Raw genomic sequence first — 18,864 nt, 5'->3', positions numbered from 1 at the left:
ACCATTGTAGTGTTACGAGTTCAAGTACCGGCTTGGGCTCTAAATCACTGAAATGACTCGTATGACTGTTCCATGTTTGATTAGACTTGGGACATTACAGAAATTGTGTACACGGACTCTGGAATAAAAATGAGATTATCGCTAAAGGAGCCAATTTACATAAAATAGTTTTATCTGAAATAGTTTTGTGTTTTTTTTTAGTTTTTTCACCATAAGGTTCATCATATCCAGCTTACGACATCGTATCAACAGTGGCTGCAAGTTGTCTTTGATTACTTGTGGCTCTGCCCACCCCATTAGGGATTACGGGCGTGAGTTTATGTATGTATGTATGTAGTTTTATCTGAAAAGTAAACCAAAACACAGACGAAGCGTTAACCTTGGGTTAGCCAGAGTCAAAATTGTCTTCGATGGCTTTTCCGACATTATACAAATCAAATAACGGTCCACTCAGCTTGCCTGTCTAATCTCCAATTTGCATATTACTGAATTTCACAATGCTTTCAAACTGTTCCAAACCCATTGTCCATTGTCCCTGAGATTTTATGTATATTATGGGTTTGAATCGGAAACACGATGAGCATTGTTAAACTTCAGAATTTACTTAAAGTCTTAAATAGTGTCTGTAGTCTGTACTTTGTTAAAATATATGGTAACTTGTTTAATACAGAAAGAGAATACAGCCTACAGTGAAAGACATATCTAATGATAAGTATCAGGTAAAGTGTTATACTGACAGTAATCAACCTTTTAAATGAAGTTATATTTTACCCCTTCTGGTTGATTGAGGGACGGTCTGTGTCCAGCAGTGGAACGTAAATAACGGAGTACTTTCCATCACATACTCGACTATAAAGATAACCTAGACTACATGCTAATAAAAAGTTATTTCACAAAACCGACATAGAGATCGCATCTTTTCTAAAATGATGGCCTATTAATCTTGAGTAAATGGGAGATAGACTGATCGCCTCATCACCTACCCAGTATATCATATTCCATCTTTGAACTGCGTATCAAAAGTAGCTGCAAGTAAAATTGTCTTCTAATTACTTCTATTATTACGGTCATGATTTTATGTAGGTATGTTTGCGAAATTTTCTGTGCACCTATAGAATTGTCTAGGTAATTAAATTACCGCTGTTCGTATAGAAGCGATACAATTTCTCGCTAGTCTCCCAAGAGCACAATTCAGTCTTTGTCAGTGAATGAAAATTTAACTTTCCTGCTTGGATACAAGGGGTATCAACCGTGTCTCTTATGGGCTTTATCTTTCTATTGCCCGTGGAATCACCTGCTAAACTGCCGAGCGGCGCACGGTTTTGTTGGTATTTTTATCAACTGCAACATACGTTGTTGCCATTCTCTGTGCAAAGGGGGATTGTAAAAATTTACGCGTGAATAAACATTTTGTTGGCTCGTAACCTCGTAACCTAGCGGGTTAAAAGCAAGTGTTAAGTATAAAGATTATGGGCGGATTAAGTTCCCCTATCAATGGATGTAGGTCACTGTTTTTTTGTTACAAACAAAATATAACCACTAAATTGATCAGGCACTCTAGGTCATCATCACCAGCCCATTAACGTCCCCACTGCAGGGGCACGAGCCTTCCCTATGGATGGATAGAGAGATCGGGCCTTGAACCATCACGCGGGCCCAGTGCGGATTGATGTTTATTAACGACTGCTAATGCAGCCGGGACCAATGGCTTAACCTGCCTTCCTAAGCACGGAGGATCTCGAGATGAAAACTTTTTTTTGTGGTCACCTATCCTATGACCGGCCTTTGCGAAAGTTGCTTAACTTAAACAATCGCAGACCGAGCGCGTTTACCGCTGCGCCACCGAGCTCCTCCTTGCACTCTAGGTACATCAACGTAAATGTAACAAACACAGTCTACAACGAAGAACTTTCCAGGGGCCCTACCGGCTAAGACGATGCCGATTCAGACTGGAGCAAATCGAACATCAATTTGATTCTGTCGTACCGCGTAAGCAGCCAATCGCGGTACGGCAATCGGGGATCGCCACTCTGATTCGTGACGTCACATGAAGTTCGGCAAGCCGATTGAACGAATGATTTCAGTACTTTTGACACTAAATCGGTACCGGCTAAGTTCCCCAAAAACAATATAGCGCCGTTGCCGCTGTGGAGGAAGCAACAAAAGTGTGTCAGGATCGAAGCAAATGGAATTCCATAGCCTCTGCTTACCCCGATGTGAGTGAAATAAGCGTAAGTTTATGTATGTATGTAGTGCTGCCGCCACAAATTACTTTAAAAAAGTTACGTATCGCGGACCATGCTCTCCAGCAGAAGTTAGTGCAAACGAATACTTATGTGCACTATTTTCGTACTAAGCTGGCATCAAAAAAAAATATAGAGTATAAATACTTGATATTATGGTGCTTGCCTGTGATATAAACCATGCGTAATCAGGTTTTTCCAAAAACAAAAAATATCCAACTACGCCTGAAGTAAAATTAAAGCAAAATATTATTTATGCGTTTGCTTTTGCTTAGCGGGAAAATTAAGGCAGGCGTCAACACAGTCTTTCTACATACATTGGTATATTATATAAAATAACATAGATATACATTATCATGCTCGTATCCCTAATGGGGTGAACAGAGCCACAAGTGTTTAAAACTTATAGCCACTCTTTATGAGTATCTATGGTCTAGAAGAATTACACAATCATTCAAACATGAATTGAAACTTATCCCGGTGAACCGAGATTCGAACTCACGACGACACGACGAGATGTAAAAGCTGAGTGTAAAATAGTGTTGCCGCTCGATAGTGCCCTATCGATAGTTTTCGATCGAACTATCGATAGTTTACCAAAAAACGATAGTATCGATAATTAATCGATAGTATCGATACTATCGATAGTATCGATAGTATCGATAGCTCTTTTTTGGCGATACTATTGATAAGCAACGATAGTATCGATAGTATCGATAGTTAAAAGATGAAAAACTATCGATAGTATCGATACTATCGATAGTATCGATAGTTGAAAAACAAAAAACTATCAATACTATCGATACTATCGATAGTATCGCTCTTCGATATTACGCAAGCTATCGATACTATCGATAGTATCGATACTATCGATAGTTTTGTATGATCGATAGTGACCTTAATTTCGATAGTATTGTAAAAAAAATCCTATCCACTCCACTTAACAGTGTTTTTTTAAGTTTAGAGAATTGCCTACTTCAAAACCAAATATCCACTGCAAAAACACCCACGAAATATAAAATATATTAAATACGAGCTTTAAATGGTGTGAATTGTTCCACACAATGCTACATTCAATACTATCGAAATTAAGGTCACTATCGATCGTACAAAACTATCGATAGTATCGATACTATCGATAGTATCGATAGCTTGCGCAATATCGAAGAGCGATACTATCGATAGTATCGATAGTATTGATAGTTTTTTGTTTTTCAACTATCGATACTATCGATACTATCGTTGCTTATCAATAGTATTGCCAAAAAAGAGCTATCGATACTATCGATAGTATCGATACTATCGATAGGCCTATCGATTGGGTACATGATTTTGGCTGTTTACTATCGATAGTAAAACTATCGATTTTTCGGCAACACTAGTGTAAAAGCCTTTTTCTTTTTTACATTGACAAGCAACACCAAAACAAGATGTAATTTTCATGGCTTTTTGGCGGGAAACGGGAACGGGACAGTTTCTTTCTTCATTGAATAATCTAAATAATTAATACGAAGTGGTGTTTTGTGGTTAATGATCGCATTAAGTTAGTCGGAAGACATTCGCGAGTGTTATTATATTGGAGTATTCAATAAACAAAGTGTATCTGCCTATTTTCGCTTCGTGTCAGGAAGCCGCTTCATAACTCAAAAGTTTATGCGGACTTTTGAGTTAATTCGTTTGGGGTTCGGAGTAGGAGTCTACTCCGAGGGTGGGGGCTTAGGTTTCATCATCATCACCTTTCATCATTTCATTAATCATCAAGAAAAAAAATACGTCAGACATGGCTGTATGGGCATAGTTCCCTTTGCCTTACCCTTCGGGGAAAACCAAACCAAAAAAAAAAAAAAAACATTGACAAGCAACACCAAAACAAGATGTAATTTTCATGGCTTTTTGGCGGGAAACGGGAACGGGACAGTTTCTTTCTTCATTGAATAATCTAAATAATTAATACGAAGTGGTGTTTTGTGGTTAATGATCGCATTAAGTTAGTCGGAAGACATTCGCGAGTGTTATTATATCGGAGTATTCAATAAACAAAGTGTATCTGCTTATTTTCGCTTCGTGGCAGGAAGCCGCTTCATAACTCGAAAGTTTATGCGGACTTTTGAGTTAATTCGTTTGGGGTTCGGAGTAGGAGTCTACCCCGAGGGTGGGGGCTTAGGTTTCATCATCATCACCTTTCATCATTTCATTAATCATCAAGAAAAAAATACTAAGACATGGCTGTATGGGCATAGTTCCCTTTGCCTTACCCTTCGGGGAAAACCAAAACAAAAAAAAATCAACTTCGCTGTCAGTGTCACTGTCAAGTCAAACAAAAAACAAATTCAGCTCGCTGCTTGAAAAAAAATTCATAAGTGTTAAAAACAAGTAAAAACAATACAAATTAAAGAAAATACGAAAAAAAATCGTAACCCAGTCATTGCAGTATGTCCAAAAACGAAGTTCTTTATGTGAAGGGAATGAATGTGGTGAGTATATGTGTTCTTTGTGGTCGATATTTAGTCTGATTATAATTCAGCAATTTTTCGATTTTCCACTTCAGACCGAGTCGGATAGTGGTATGCAGCATGGAGATGACATGTGGGATGACTCGCAACTGAATAGTGCTTACGATAAAGCTCTGAAAATGGCTAATGTGGAAGTGGCGAAACGCGTTGCTATGACCACTAATAGTAAATCGCCTCCTGTAACCAAAGAAGGTAAGAGTAAACAATAAACATTTTTGAGACAGATTAAAAAATATATGGTAGATAATATTTAGAACATCCTAATATTTCAAGTTCAATTATCATTAATCCACAGGCAGTTCTAAATCAACCAAAGCACACAAGACAAAGAGCAAGCTGAGTAAGAAGAAGTCTGTCTGGTCAGCCGGTATGCCCTGTAGAGCATTTTACGAGGGAGACGGACTAGAGTATGAAGCCTTTGTTATAAGACAGCTCAACGATAGGGAGTGTCTGGTGCGGTTCATAGGTGATACTTATTTTTTATCATATAACCTCAGTCTCTTCTGATATCACCGTAATAGTTTGCAACTAGTCAATCTGTCTTTATTTAGTAATCAGAATTCCATAATTTGTTTTGAATCGAGTACACAACCCAGAATTGAATTGTTGTATTTAATTAAATACTTATCAGGTATTCTGGTCTGTAGCCTTGATATATATCCTATATCCTATAATAGTGTACCATTTTTTTTCCATCTGCCATCAGTCACTAGACTATTATCAGATCTGTTCTGTTTTTTTTTTTGGTCTGTTCTGTCACTGTTTTAGTATAGTAGTCTACCTAAAATCTTTACCATTCTGCTGCGAAGAAGCAGTATGATGAAGATAGATGTTGATGACAAAGTGGTCAGTAATAAATAAGATATTTATTGTATGTGATGTAGGTATATTAGCTTCCATATCTTAGACTTAGCCACCTTACAAATAAAAAATAAACCAGGGATGAATGTGGGTTCAAGTATTTGACAGCCAAGCAAAGTTCAGTCGCTTTTGTATGATTATTGGATTCAATTATTTTTTTTTTGTATTTGCTTTAACTTTGTATTTGTTATTATCAGTGATCAGGATAGTTAGTGCCATTTGGGGTCAATAACCCTGAATGTTGTGGTTAATATGGATATGACCACAAGTTTTTGAGATTATGACATTATGATACATTGTAATATTGTCTTCTTGTATTAAATAAAAAACTGTTTGAGGTATCATAGATACAGTCCCACTAATATTATAAATGTGGAAGTTTATTGATCCTGACAAACAGTTAAGACAAAAATACACAACAAATAAAAGGGTGATAAAAAATATAAACAAAAAAAGAAAAAAAAATACAAATATGTTACATTTAAATTACTAAAATAATTCACAAAATAAATTAAAATGTTTAATACAACTTCGAATTTGTTTTGAGATTCAAATTCTCCATGTTAAGACAAATCTTGCAAATGGCGCTACGAAGTGGGCGGCACAAAGAAGTGTTTCGTGTCTGTCAACCAACAGTCTAACTTTCTTTCACTGGCACTGTTTCTGTTTATCTTAAATGTTCATGAAACACTTCTTTGTGCCAAAGTTGATCTCAAAACAATACTCTCTATCTCTCTACTATACTCTCTACTATAATTTTTTTTTTAGGTTACAACAACTCTGAAATAGTAGAAATGGTCAGTCTCAAGCCTTCACTTGGTAAAGAAGCACAATCACTACAGATTGAGCAGGCACTGGCTGAGAGGGAGAATGAGAGTGTTTACAGTCAGTCATTCAAAACTGATACGGAAGCGGACAGCGAACAACATAGTCAAGGAAGCACCGGTTTGTTTTGATCCTTACCGTCTCTTACTTAGATATCTATATCGCAGGGCTCGGTATGTTGTATTTTCTATCTGCATGTCTGCAATCTGTAAAGTATAGCTACCTGTTAACGGTACCTGTTTTCTGACAGTTAATTTGTTATAATACGGGGGGGTGTTTCCATTTTCATTTTTCATTTTCCTTACTTTCTTATTAATTTTACTTATTTAGCTTCTTTTTGAAGTGACTTTTTTATAACATGACATTCTATGGAGCCTTGATAGCCCAGTTGGAAGAATGCTTGACTCTCATTGTGAGGTCGCAGGTTCGCATCGCAGCACAGGCCTAAACCAATGAATTTTGAATTTGTTTTCGAATTCATGTTTGGTTCGTAAACACGTGCTCTGTGGTGTGAAGGAAAACATCGTGAGTGTGAGTCAAATGTGTGTGATCTAATTTATATTGGCAAACCAGACCAATACAAATTCTAGGGTTGGAAGGTCAAATAGGCAGTCGCTTCTGTAGAAAACCAGACCTGTCAAATGTTGACACGATATGACATATTCTGACATTCTATATGTATTTTCAGTTATTCTTTCAGAACGGTCGTTCTCTGGCAAGGATCGGAAAAAAAAGAAAGGTCATCATTTGACCAATGGATTCTTTCTTCCGGGGATGCTCCCCATGCCTGATTTAAGCAAATTGAGAAACGTAAGTACAATTTGATTTTTTGAAAGCTCTGTGAGGTGTCGGTACTTACTTCATCTAGCGATAGATGTACCTCTGGCTTCCCCAATGGAGATATAAAATACATTGCTTACATTACATCACTTGACTTACATTGCTTTCTATTAATATTAACTTATTCAAATTCAAAAATATCTTTATTCAGTAGGTAACATACTTTGAATCGTCAATTTTTACATAATGAACGACTCATCCGCCTAAAACTACTGCAGCTTCTCACAACTTGTATAGCCGGTATTAGAAGCTGCAAGAAAAACCTCGGCACAGGGCCCCAGACGTTCTTTAAAAAAAAAAAGACAAAATATTATTTAGCTGCCTAATATCAGTTCTCAGACATAGGATTAACTCCCATGCATTCATATCTTCTAAATAATCACTAACTTTATAATAACCTTTTTGTAAAGTTTTTGTTTAACTGCTGTCTTAAAACAGTTAAAAGGCAAATTTTGAATGTCAATGGGAATCTTATTATAAAAAACGTATACATTGCTCCTTAAAAGATTTAGTGATCTTATGTAATCGACTGACTTGTAAAGCAAGTTTATTTTTATTCCGGGTATTAACAATGTGCCGATCGCTATTTTTTGCAAATAATCCTATAATAATATGCTTAAATCTAATAATTAGCCGAACACAACGACATCGACACCCTCCTTGTCAGGCTGGCCTAGGACATAAGCCTCCTGTTGGGTTCTCCAAATGTGGCGATCTTTGGCCGCTCTTCTCCAGCATTTTGGAGATACAGTTGTGAGCTTACGTTATGTTAAGTACAATGAGGTAAACTGGTTGGTACTTTCCAGGCGACATTCCCCAATAAGAATACAGTTGGTGCTGTACAGATTTCCCTTCATTTAACCTTAAACGTAACAGACATAATAAATTATGCATCTTTTATCTTTGTTTTTTGGTATAAATGATGACCCTTGTTATTACACCCAGGTACAACACCTCTCCCACCCAATATTATTCTGATCAAAATAAAGAGAAGCAACTTAATTCTATAATATGTATGAGATCCAAGTACCAAGATACATTTTTTTATATACGAGTATGCATATGCTATTAGATTATATTTTTGAATAATGATGTAATGCAGTGAGAAAATAGATAATTATCATATTAACTCTGAACAGCGCCATCTATAGCTTTTTTGAGAAACGTAGCCTGGAAATTCCCTCATTCGTTTTTTATTATATATTTTGGACTGCGTAATGGTGATGTAATCCAGCCAGTCTCGACTACGGCGACTGCTTCAACTCCGAAGCTTATGTGCTCGCATGCTCGCAACATCTTTGCACATTGCGGGTATGTGAGCACACTATTTAAATAAGTATAATTGATTGTACCGCCTAATACATATATATTATTATATATAATTTAGTACGTAATATAATACCATATCAAATAAATCGCAGTTTAAGACATCCATGTTCATATTCTATCATATTCTTTGTACCAACCGGGCAACCAGTTTATATTGGAATGTGTCCGCGTGATTTAATATGCTGCGAACGCAATGTCTCAACTTAGATTACACTGGTGATGCAAGCTATACCATATCCGAAAAAAATGTGTATATTGTAGCTCTTATTTATCATATAAGTACCCTCAAAATGCTTTTGTACGTCTCAAGTAAGTGAATTTGTATTCTTATTGCGAATAAAGATTTCATTAAACCTAATACACCCTACGAAAAAAACGCAAACATTTCCCCCTTGGTAACTTTAACCCGAAAATCCCATAGTAATTTCGTGTTTTGACGTTTAGTAAAAAGTGACTGAATCTACCCTATTGTAAAGATGTGTTGAGTTTTGTATGTCTCTTCAGATCGGATCAATGGAGGTCCCGATGCCGCCACCGCCGCTGCCGTTTCCATCATCAGACCCGGAATGTGAGGACCAGGCGATATCCTCCATGCTACTGAGCTGGTACATGAGTGGTTACTATACAGGGCTTTACCAGGGATTGAAAAGGTAAACAATAGATATCATTTAAAAAAAATACTTGCCGTAAAGTAATGGGTGCGACGGTATACACACACACTGCCTTAGCCATTAGATCATTATCAATTTATAACCCATATAAAAAAATATAAAAAATATAAAAAACATAGAACACGTTCAGCTGCTTCTCTTCCCGGGCATGTCGTAAAAACCGACAGAGGGATTGTGTCCTCTAACATGATGGACTAATGTTATGGGCGATAGGCTGATCCCTTATCACCATAAGGTTCATCATATCCATCTTTGGACTTCGTATCAACTGTGGCTGCAAGTTGTCTTTGATTACTTGTGGCTCTGCCCACCCCATTAGGGATTACGGGCGTGAGTTTATGTATGTATGTATGCAATTTATAACCCCTTGCTGGTGTAGCATTCTCCATTCTTGTCTATCAAGGGCCAATTCTTTATAAACGCTGTCTCTTTTTTATAAGGAAGCCAATACATATGTATAAACATAATAATACTATTTGCAAACACAAAAAAAAAAACAAAGAGTAATAAACAGCTCAGCAGGCGCCACTAATTAGCGAACTCTTCCAGTATGGCTACCATGCGCAACGTGTTAAATTTTGTCACGGTAATTTTATGGATTCTGACGATATAATGTCGTTTTGTCGATTGGTGTTAATATGTGCACCTAAATAAGTCATGTCGCTCTGTCAAAATACGAACCAAACCACGTAGCACGCGTGTTAGGGAAAAAAATCTAACTTAGCGAGTTCGATAAAATTTATTGAAAATTCAAAAATATTTATTTTTTTAAAATTGGCTTACATACTTAGCGCTTTTTGAACGTCAAAAATTAAATTACATATTATGTAACTAGTTGTAAAACTACTACCACATCGGAATCTGTAACGCTGAGGGAAAGACGTGGCCAGAAATCCTCCCAGCACAGGGTCCTAGTCCTACTGTTTTATGTTCTCCTTTCATTTTTTTTATTTCTATTTTTTAAATTTAAAATTGAATCGATCGATAAGTTCAAATATCACGTCAATCAGTCAAGGGCATCTATCTATATATCATAAAATAGAATCCTGCGCCTGCACGCAGGAGGATCTGATGAACGCTGCAGATAGCGCCATACCTGTGCTTGCCATCGCCTCGATAAAAGAAGAATTGTATAGAAATATTTTATTATAAAAGGACGCCACACACAAAAACAAAGCAATAACATCATTTTCAAAATGTTCACAAAACAATTACATAAAAAGCAAAACGTATGTTCGTCGAAATGATCATAAGTTGATAGGTAGGTATAATATGATGTTTGTGGTTGTGAGGTTAATGGTAACTTCATTATTCTATCTATATTATTATAGGATCATCACAGAACACCTGTTGAATGTTCAGATTCTACATTTCTCATAAAAAAAATCTAAACCCCAAGTTTATGTTTCGTAAGGATTATCATAAAGATATTCAATACTATTTACGATTTAAGGTTTTTAATTTTTCAATTCTTAATATTGATATTCTAAATACAAATTTAATTAAACTCGTGTACTGCTTAACAAAATGAGAAATTTATTACTTACCACATGGAACTTGTCTCGCCAGTCCTCAGATAAAAACGCATTATTTTATTATAAATATTTTAATAAATGTGTATTTTATTTTAAAAATATAATTATTATACCACAACATCAACGACTAATCCATAAAGTTATAACTATCATTTGTTTTACTTGTCATTCTCTTTATGGCCACCAGTGTTACAGGTTTTTTTCGTTTTGAGAATGGTTCGAAATATACCTGAAAATTAAATTTTTGATTTCAGTTAACACCAAGTTAAAACACCTTTTTTATAGCATTAATTATCGTATTTCCGTCCGGTCACATAAATCGATAATAAAAAAGTGTTTAATGAAACCGTCAAATACCTATATCGTAATGAAGTTGACAGCTGTCAAATTTGTATTTTTTACTATTATTACTATATCTCTTGCGCGATAGGCTGTACTCTAACGCTCTGTCGTGCTGTCATACGTACAGTACCCACTTTAGAACCCTGTCGCTCTATCATAATATTTGACTTTTAATGAGACTTGCGGTTTAATTTGTCAAAAAAATTATAGTGACATGGTTTCAAAGTGTATACATATTAGTACTCGTGACTGTACAATGCTTCTATTTCCTTAATGTCCCTCAGCACATATCGCACTTCCGAATACAAACAAATGCTAACTTCCATGTTCATCAAGTACTAGATTTATCGTGTATCAAAATTTGAATTTAGAACTAAGTACTTTATTGACGTTTCGTTTTAATTCCGGCGTGAACGCTGATTATGATTACCGAAAAACATTAAAAAACAGTTGTAAATAGAAGCACTGTAGGTATATGTTAGTTCACTGTATTGACCGTACGGACCATGCAATAGTGCAAATACATAGTACAATATACTGACTGATCAAGTTACCTTCCGAAATTTAGGGTCGACGCCGTCAGTGACGGTCTTCACAAGCCGTGATAAAGACAGAGGCTGTCTGAACAGCTGAGGGGCTGTGTGATTGTCCGCATTATCCTGCAATAAAAAACATAATAATTTTTCCGTGTAATCCGCGGCTTATAAGTTGAACAATGACCTTGAATGCACAGTAATGTTGTCACTTTGGGACCGTTAAAAGGCGCAAAACTTGTGTAAAAAGAGCTATATTACCTAAATAGGCTAGTTTCCAACTAGTCAAATCAGTTACTTTTTACTAAACGTCAAAACACGAAATTACTATAGAATTTGTTTGAAAAAGCACTTTGTGACGTCATAGAAAAACGTGATAAATTGTCGGACTTGTTATTACGTTTTTCTTGTTTAAAATTCAAAAATGAGTAAAATTGAAAAAAGAAAACGTTTTTCGTTACTTTTATATGTGTCTTTATTTAGTAATCAGAATTTAATAATTTATCTTGAACCTAGTACACGACCCAATTTTAGGCAGATTTAACCAGAATGCAATAGAGAACAATTTGAAAAAGAAAACCAGCCAGTGTCCTTACTATTAAAGAGTTCTTACAAAGTATGAGGTGAGACGCGGGGAGCAACGCGTAACCATGACTACGCAAGAAACCTGCGCAGACGACCGCCATTTTTGTTCAACTTATACGGCGCGAATTATAATAAGTATATTAGTTACTCCACTACAAAAAATATGTAAAGGACGCAAATAGTATTCACGATTATCTATTTATTTATTTTTTTACGATAGTTCCTTTAACTTTGAATCTCCGTGATGTGGTGGTTAGATCATTGAGCCTTTGATCCGAAGATCTAGTTTCGATTAACGGACATGTATTGTGTCAAACGTAATAGGGTCGTTCTTCTTTTTTATCGACAATAAAAAGACATTTTCTCGATTTATCGGATTTAACATCTTTAAAATTACAACGGCAATAAATATTTTAAAACATCATATAAAGATGTGTCTGTAGAGGACTATTTAGTGGTTCTCTTTATCTTGGTAACATACTTTTCTTTGCAGGCGCATTCCAAAAAATATTGTGACAGAGTGGCCCTTTTCATCGGAGACAGCATTTCAATTTACCACTCTGTCACAATAATTTTGTGAAAAACGATCAAGCTACGTTAATAACTAATTGAGGAACCGATTAGTATTTTGCTTGTATTTTGAGTATAATAAGATAACTATATTTTTGGACAATCAAAACATGAAATAAAATTCTAAAACATAACTTATCAGAAGCAGAACGAAGGACAGATCATTGTCGATAAAAAAGAAGAACAACCCAATATCACTTTTTGTGACCCTTACTTTGGTTAGAACATTGCAGGGGAATCTCACCTATTGCCCGAAATGATCGAATATTCCGTGCTTCAAAAGACACGTTTAACCGTCCTTCAAGTACCTTTAGGTGATAAAAGCAGATCCCGGAATAAAAACGAGATAAATGCTAGTTTAGTAATTGTTTTTCAGCAAATTAATAACATAAACCCAAAACAAACATAGGTACTTTACTCTCCCAAGTTGTTACCCGCTATAGAGTGTCCCACTAGATATACAGGGTGTTAGTTATTTTCAATTCTATACTTCTGCGAAGGAAAATTCCACTTGATATCAAGTCAGAATCATGGTATGAATCATCCCTCAGTTTTCGTTACGATGTCACTAACACCCTATAGGTCTTAAGCGTATAGCCTAGCCGGTAGCTATTTTAAACTGTCACGTACTAATCGTGAGGCCAGCTGGTAAGTCCACAGAGCACTCAGCAGACTGGTATCATCATAAATGGTCGGTGTTATATTGCTTTTTGCTGTTGTGGAGTCTTCTAGCGGGATGATAGTCGGGATGAGCTCTTCGTTGGTCGTTGCGCTACTTTCTGGTATCGGCAATATCGGCAAAGGCACAGCTTCATCTCCTCTTTTCCTAGGGTCGTGCAAATTGGGGTTTGCGTAGTCGAAGGTGATATAATCTGGAGAGAGCAAAAATTTTGACATGAGCTGTGGATCTTGTAACATTTTCGCGTTAACTCCCAAATGTATCACTTTCTCTTTATTTGTGGGATGGTGTGGGAAGCTAAGTGGCAGTGGGCAGGACACATAGCGAGGAGAGCCGATGGCTGGGGCGGAAGTGTTCTGGAGTGGCGACCACGTGTCGCAGGACGCTCAGTGGGTAGGCCCGCTACAAGGTGGACCGACGATCTGGTGAAGGTCGCGGGAAGCCGCTGGATGCGGGCAGCGCAGGACCGATCGTCGTGGAGATCCTTGGGGGAGGCCTATGCCTAGCAGTGGGCGTCGTACGGCTGATGATGATGATGTGGGATGGTCTACGGATCGAAATCTACAAAATATAAATCTAATATAGTATCAACATACACCATCATCACTATGCACTTGTCGGTGTAGCCACTTTTTTAGGGAAAAATAGGGCAGTGGTTTTCCTCTTGCTTTCCGCCTATCAACATACCTATGTGATTCGACTGCTGGGCACAGGTCTCTCAGACTCCACCACGCTGCTCCAATGCGGGTTGGTGGAGGCGTTTAAGCTAGTAGCCAGGACCAACGGTACCACGGTAACAAGTACCATTAGTACCAACGGTATCACGTACCATTGGTACCAACGGTACTACGGTAACACGTACAAATGATATCCACATAGGTACAAAAATTCTTTGAAAAATTAGATATTTATCTTCATCTCTCTCTATCCCCTTAGATACTCACTAAATATGCATGTTTCTAATCTGGGTTTGTCTCTATCCGTTTGGCGTTTCACTTGGTACCTTAACTCAAAGCTTACCTGGGCATGGCGCTAAATCAATTCGTTGTACCATAAAAGGAGGGATATCAGTCAGTACTATTCGTATGAACACGCAAAATTCCACTAACATTTCGAAAACTAATACACCAACCTAATTACAAAGGTACACTGGCTAATTCACCAATAATCACCAAAAACGAAGTCCACATTTGTATATCCATTGTTCATTTTTGTTTTCAATACTAATACAAACATTTGGTCATTTATAAAATAATGCTTGTTTGTTGTTAAAAGCTATTGTAATTAAAATAGAAGTTTTCTTTAATTATTCTGCTTGTCTCTTTTTGTTTAGAAATATATAGTGTTCAGCAGTTTGTTTACAAATAAGACACTTTATCGGGGTTGATACTGTCTAACATTTGTTTCAGTTTTGGATTTAAAATTAGGAATATTTTTTATTCGTTTTGGTTACGGATATTGAATAATTTCTGTTATTTTCTCACGCCTATTTCCTACCGGAGGCAGGCCGATTCATAGTAGATCGTACAAAACCGATTCGTTTAAGGAATTAAGTTAAAAATTAGAAGCTCAAATGTAGGCGGCAGTACTGTGAGTGTTCCAAAATTTTGTCAGTTCTCCATACAATGTACTGTTCAATACAATACCGTGGTGTTATTATTTGCTATGCTAACCATTAATTATTTTTTTCAGAGCAAAGATGCACAAGAAGCATACGGAATAGAATCTTGCTGACGGTAAAAATAAGTAAGTAATAAAAAAGAAAAATTGTCATCTTAAATAACATTTATTCATACTCCACACATACTACAAATAAAAATAGAAATGCTGTTATTTTTAAAAATAAATTAAATTATGCCTCCCGATTCTGTGTAAAAACTATGTACAAAATATACATTTTGATAATTTTATCGAGTGATTATTATTTAAAACACTACTAGTGCTGATTCCAATACACACTATCTAATTTTATTTTAAGTTATACCTGTCATTTTCTTATCCGCCGAAAAGGAAAGAGACGGGTAATCGAAAGGCATAAAACTTATGGAACACAAGTAAATTTTAGGCAAAATTTTAAACAAAGCTCTCGAAATTTTACATTGACTAATAACCCCACAGAATTAAGTCGACAGCACACATCAAGCGGACTGCATACCAGCGAGATGCCTGTTTGATTCGCCCGGGTTATTCATTCATTTTAATATTCACAGCTCTCAATATAATCCGTCCCTTTGCTTTGCGGTGGATAAGACAATGACAAGTATAACTTTAAAAAAATAAGTAAGTAGCTCATTATGTATTTAAATGTTGGATTGGTGGGCTCAAAGTTTTGATGGAAAAATGTAAGTTAATTACATGTTGTAATGACTTTAGTGTAGAAAATGAACGTTATATGAAAAACACATACAACACACTACACATATGAATATATTTGAAACTTCTACATAGCTATGTATTCCCACAGTTATGCATAAACTAGGTTTGTCGTAGATACAGCTTATAAAAATATATTTTTAATCAAATTATTTCATATATGTAAACGATGAGTATATCATATGACTTGATATTTCAGAATCGATTCATTTAAAAACATAAATTATAAATTCTTAAATAATATATTATAACATGGCAAAGCACACTCTAATCTGGCATTTTGAACTCTAAGAAATGATATTTACAACGTGCATAATATACAAATAAAATCCTTTGTAATAAGGCGTATTATTAAGTCGAGGTCTTAAATTTATAATAACATTTTTTCATACGTTAACAGCTGTCATATATCTTTGTATGTAAAGATAGGAATAATGCAATACCTATCCGCGTAACTTTGACCAAATTAATTGACAAGAATAGGTTTTTGTATTCCATACTGTGATAGTCACTTTAACAATGTTTTTGTAATCGGTTTGTCTATTTAACACCGACTACCAGCCTAACAAGCGCAACGTGATAAAATTATCGATCGATTCAATTTTGTCGAAATCGATAACTTTGTTTTTTCCCTAACATGCGTGGCACGTGATTTTGTTTATATTTAGACAGAATCATTCTTATTTGGGTTGACATATTAACACCAATCGACAAAACGACATAATTATATCGTCAGAATCGATAAAATTACCGTGTTAATTTTGTCTCGTTGCGCATGTTAGCCCTATGAGCCTGTCCAGATGAGGCGTTTAACGCGCGTTGTCATACCACAGAGTACTTGACATCGTACGGATACAGACGCACATCTCCAAGCATGCAGGAATCTAAAAAGTAATCAAATTACTCTGTGGTATGAAAACGCGAGTAAATCGCGCTTTCTGAACAAGGTCTTAAGGTGTCATAAAACCAACGTGCGGTGGCGCGAGTGTGCACTCAACACGGATGCTACAATGCATATAAAGTTAGTAATGGGCCGTTTTCGGGAATGCTCCCAAAGTAGGAATGTTCTCATTGTAAAAACTCTTTAGTAGTAAGGACACTGGCTGATTTTCATTTTCAAATTCTTATATCTTGTACTCTGATTTTATATGCCTAAAGGCTAAGTAACAAAACTCTTTTTACTGCCGGGAAAGTTCTCAAAGTGAGAACATCACTGTATAAAATACTCAGTTGTACATCCGATGGTCCAAAAACACGGCCATAACACAATGATGTCTAGATTTCAGCATAAACCTTAAATGTGTAAATACAATAAATAGTCAATATACACACCCAATAAAGCTCATTTAATATTTTATGCTTTAAATTAAGGTATCTTAGCAGAAATCAAAACTGAATAGTTCAATAACTATGGCATTAAATGGGCAACAACCAATCAATCGCATCAGACCTCTACAGTTTATTGACTAGGAGGAAAAAGAATTCGTTATTAGGTAGATTCACTAATTATTACATGCTTAGCTCGCCTAAAACAATGTAAAACTTAACAACTTTCAGATTGGGTTCATAAAATAAATGTTCTTTTTATAAGACGCAGTAAACGTATAAGAACTATCGGACATACCTACATACTATATATTCGTAGGTACCTATCTAAACGCTCAATAGATACGGTAAATACACCAACTTTGCCATACGCGGTTACTTTGCCGAGTCGAAGCAATTTATCTGAAAAGCAATATTGCTATTTGACATTTGTTGGTATTGCCCTTTCATTTATATGCGCAAATGTCAAATTGTCAATTGATTTTTAGATGAATTGCTGCAATGTGGCTTTTTTAACCTCTCTGAATTTCGATTTATGTTAGTACGCTAGTTCGAAGATACAGTGTTGAGTATTTTCGAATTAGCGTACTTCGTACTTTTATACTTTTGCAGTAGCATAAATCGAAATTCCTGTCCCTGTTATGGTACGGAGTCAACTTTGCCCATAACCAGCAACAAAAAAGGGATCAAAGATAGCTCTAGTGTAGTTTACGACACAACTTTTTTTTATGCGAACTTGTTAAGTTACCACGGATGGCAGATTTGGTATAGTATTGGCTTAAGGCAAGTCAGAGATTTCATGGCAGTGTGAAAATTTATTTGAGCACTAATTCAGAAATTACAAGCTACTCGCTTCGAGACAGCGTAATGAATAAGATGTACGTCTGTCCCGCTCTGTGACTGTGCTGTTACTGTGAGTGGAAAGGTCAGTTGCCAATTACTTTCCGCCTTTATTTTTTGACTTTATATCGTCAAAAATAGATCTGATTACAACTAGGTGAAATTTTGAAAGTACTTACATATCTATCCGCCGTAATTTCCGTTTCTTTTTTCTAAAGTGTTAGCTGTAAATATTCGGCTCATAGCGTATCAAAGTTATCCTACAACACAATTACTGTCGCTTTACTTACAATGAAGAAAGAAAATACCCTACCGAAATTACTCATGAAGGTACTTTCAAAAATTCATCCATTTAATTATTCCTATTATATCCTCTTTCGGAATTATATAATGCCAACTTTCATAGACAGTTTCTTTTCGACGGATTTTGCCCGAAACCTGGTCAATGGTCGAAAAATTCTAATTCGTTCCTGAACTTGTAAATCGGAATATTTTCGAACGGGAATCGAACCCGCGTGTCGTGTAGTCACTGTCACGCCACGTCACAGGTCAAACTAGCGTGCTGAGCTCGTGGGTGTCGTGACTGAGGTCGATGGTGGCTGGCGGCACGCCGGGAGTGGCGGCGCCCTCGCCTGGTGGCGTGCTCGTTGGAGGCCTGCGGGGGGAAAATTCGGTGATGAAGTTACCAAGTCTTGACTTTATATTTAAAAGGTAGTTTATATTTAAAAGGAGACTGTTCTTTATTCTCTGGCACACATAACTCTTTGGCTCCTTTCTCCTATCCTTTGAGCTGAGAGCA

General features: G+C 36.2%; 3 protein-coding genes across 5 annotated transcripts in view; 1 reads left to right on the top strand and 2 right to left on the bottom strand.

Annotated features, from left to right (window-relative positions):
- Window positions 1-4,550: 4,550 nt before the first annotated feature.
- LOC126370604 (survival motor neuron protein) lies at window positions 4,551-15,436 on the top strand. Of its 3 annotated transcripts, none has more exons than XM_050015565.1 (7): window positions 4,551-4,717; window positions 4,792-4,948; window positions 5,052-5,222; window positions 6,386-6,562; window positions 7,131-7,252; window positions 9,116-9,261; window positions 15,219-15,436. In XM_050015565.1, exons 1-7 carry the CDS (start codon window positions 4,676-4,678, stop codon window positions 15,247-15,249), a joined length of 846 nt encoding a protein of 281 aa, XP_049871522.1. In that variant the 5' UTR covers window positions 4,551-4,675; the 3' UTR covers window positions 15,250-15,436. The 3 variants fall into 3 exon arrangements, with proteins under 3 accessions (XP_049871522.1, XP_049871521.1, XP_049871520.1); XM_050015564.1 differs by having other exon boundaries at window positions 4,768-4,948; window positions 7,143-7,252; XM_050015563.1 differs by having other exon boundaries at window positions 4,768-4,948.
- On the bottom strand, window positions 10,931-14,046 carry LOC126370626 (uncharacterized). Its single transcript, XM_050015591.1, has 3 exons — window positions 13,478-14,046; window positions 11,714-11,818; window positions 10,931-11,046 (listed from the first exon to the last, which is right to left on the bottom strand). Exons 1-3 carry the CDS (start codon window positions 13,763-13,765, stop codon window positions 10,945-10,947), a joined length of 495 nt encoding a protein of 164 aa, XP_049871548.1. The 5' UTR covers window positions 13,766-14,046; the 3' UTR covers window positions 10,931-10,944.
- LOC126370584 (uncharacterized) overlaps window positions 15,294-18,864 on the bottom strand; it is a 46,709-nt gene continuing 43,138 nt past the window's right edge. Inside the window, exon 4 of the mRNA XM_050015532.1 lies at window positions 15,294-18,720. Within this exon, the coding sequence (XP_049871489.1) occupies window positions 18,615-18,720 (106 nt within the window). The 3' untranslated portion in view covers window positions 15,294-18,614. The remainder of the gene's footprint in view (window positions 18,721-18,864) is intronic.

Source organism: Pectinophora gossypiella, chromosome 11 (genome assembly GCF_024362695.1).
Source record: "Pectinophora gossypiella chromosome 11, ilPecGoss1.1, whole genome shotgun sequence".
NCBI lineage: Eukaryota > Metazoa > Arthropoda > Insecta > Lepidoptera > Gelechiidae > Pectinophora > Pectinophora gossypiella.
This window is presented reverse-complemented; position numbering and strand designations above follow the sequence as displayed.

Excerpts from the sequence above, each read along its gene's own strand:
- LOC126370604 (XM_050015563.1), top strand. The coding sequence starts at position 4,676 with ATGTCCAAAAACGAAGTTCTTTATGTGAAGGGAATGAATGTG. Across the intron at positions 4,718-4,767 it reads ATGTGAAGGGAATGAATGTG|CAATTTTTCGATTTTCCACT; the intron begins GTGAGTATATGT and ends ATTATAATTCAG. Across the intron at positions 9,262-15,218 it reads CTTTACCAGGGATTGAAAAG|AGCAAAGATGCACAAGAAGC; the intron begins GTAAACAATAGA and ends TATTTTTTTCAG.
- LOC126370626 (XM_050015591.1), bottom strand. The coding sequence starts at position 13,765 with ATGTTACAAGATCCACAGCTCATGTCAAAATTTTTGCTCTCTCCAGAT. Across the intron at positions 11,819-13,477 it reads ACCAGCTGGCCTCACGATTA|GATAATGCGGACAATCACAC; the intron begins GTACGTGACAGT and ends TTTTTATTGCAG. Across the intron at positions 11,047-11,713 it reads TCGACCCTAAATTTCGGAAG|GTATATTTCGAACCATTCTC; the intron begins GTAACTTGATCA and ends TTTAATTTTCAG.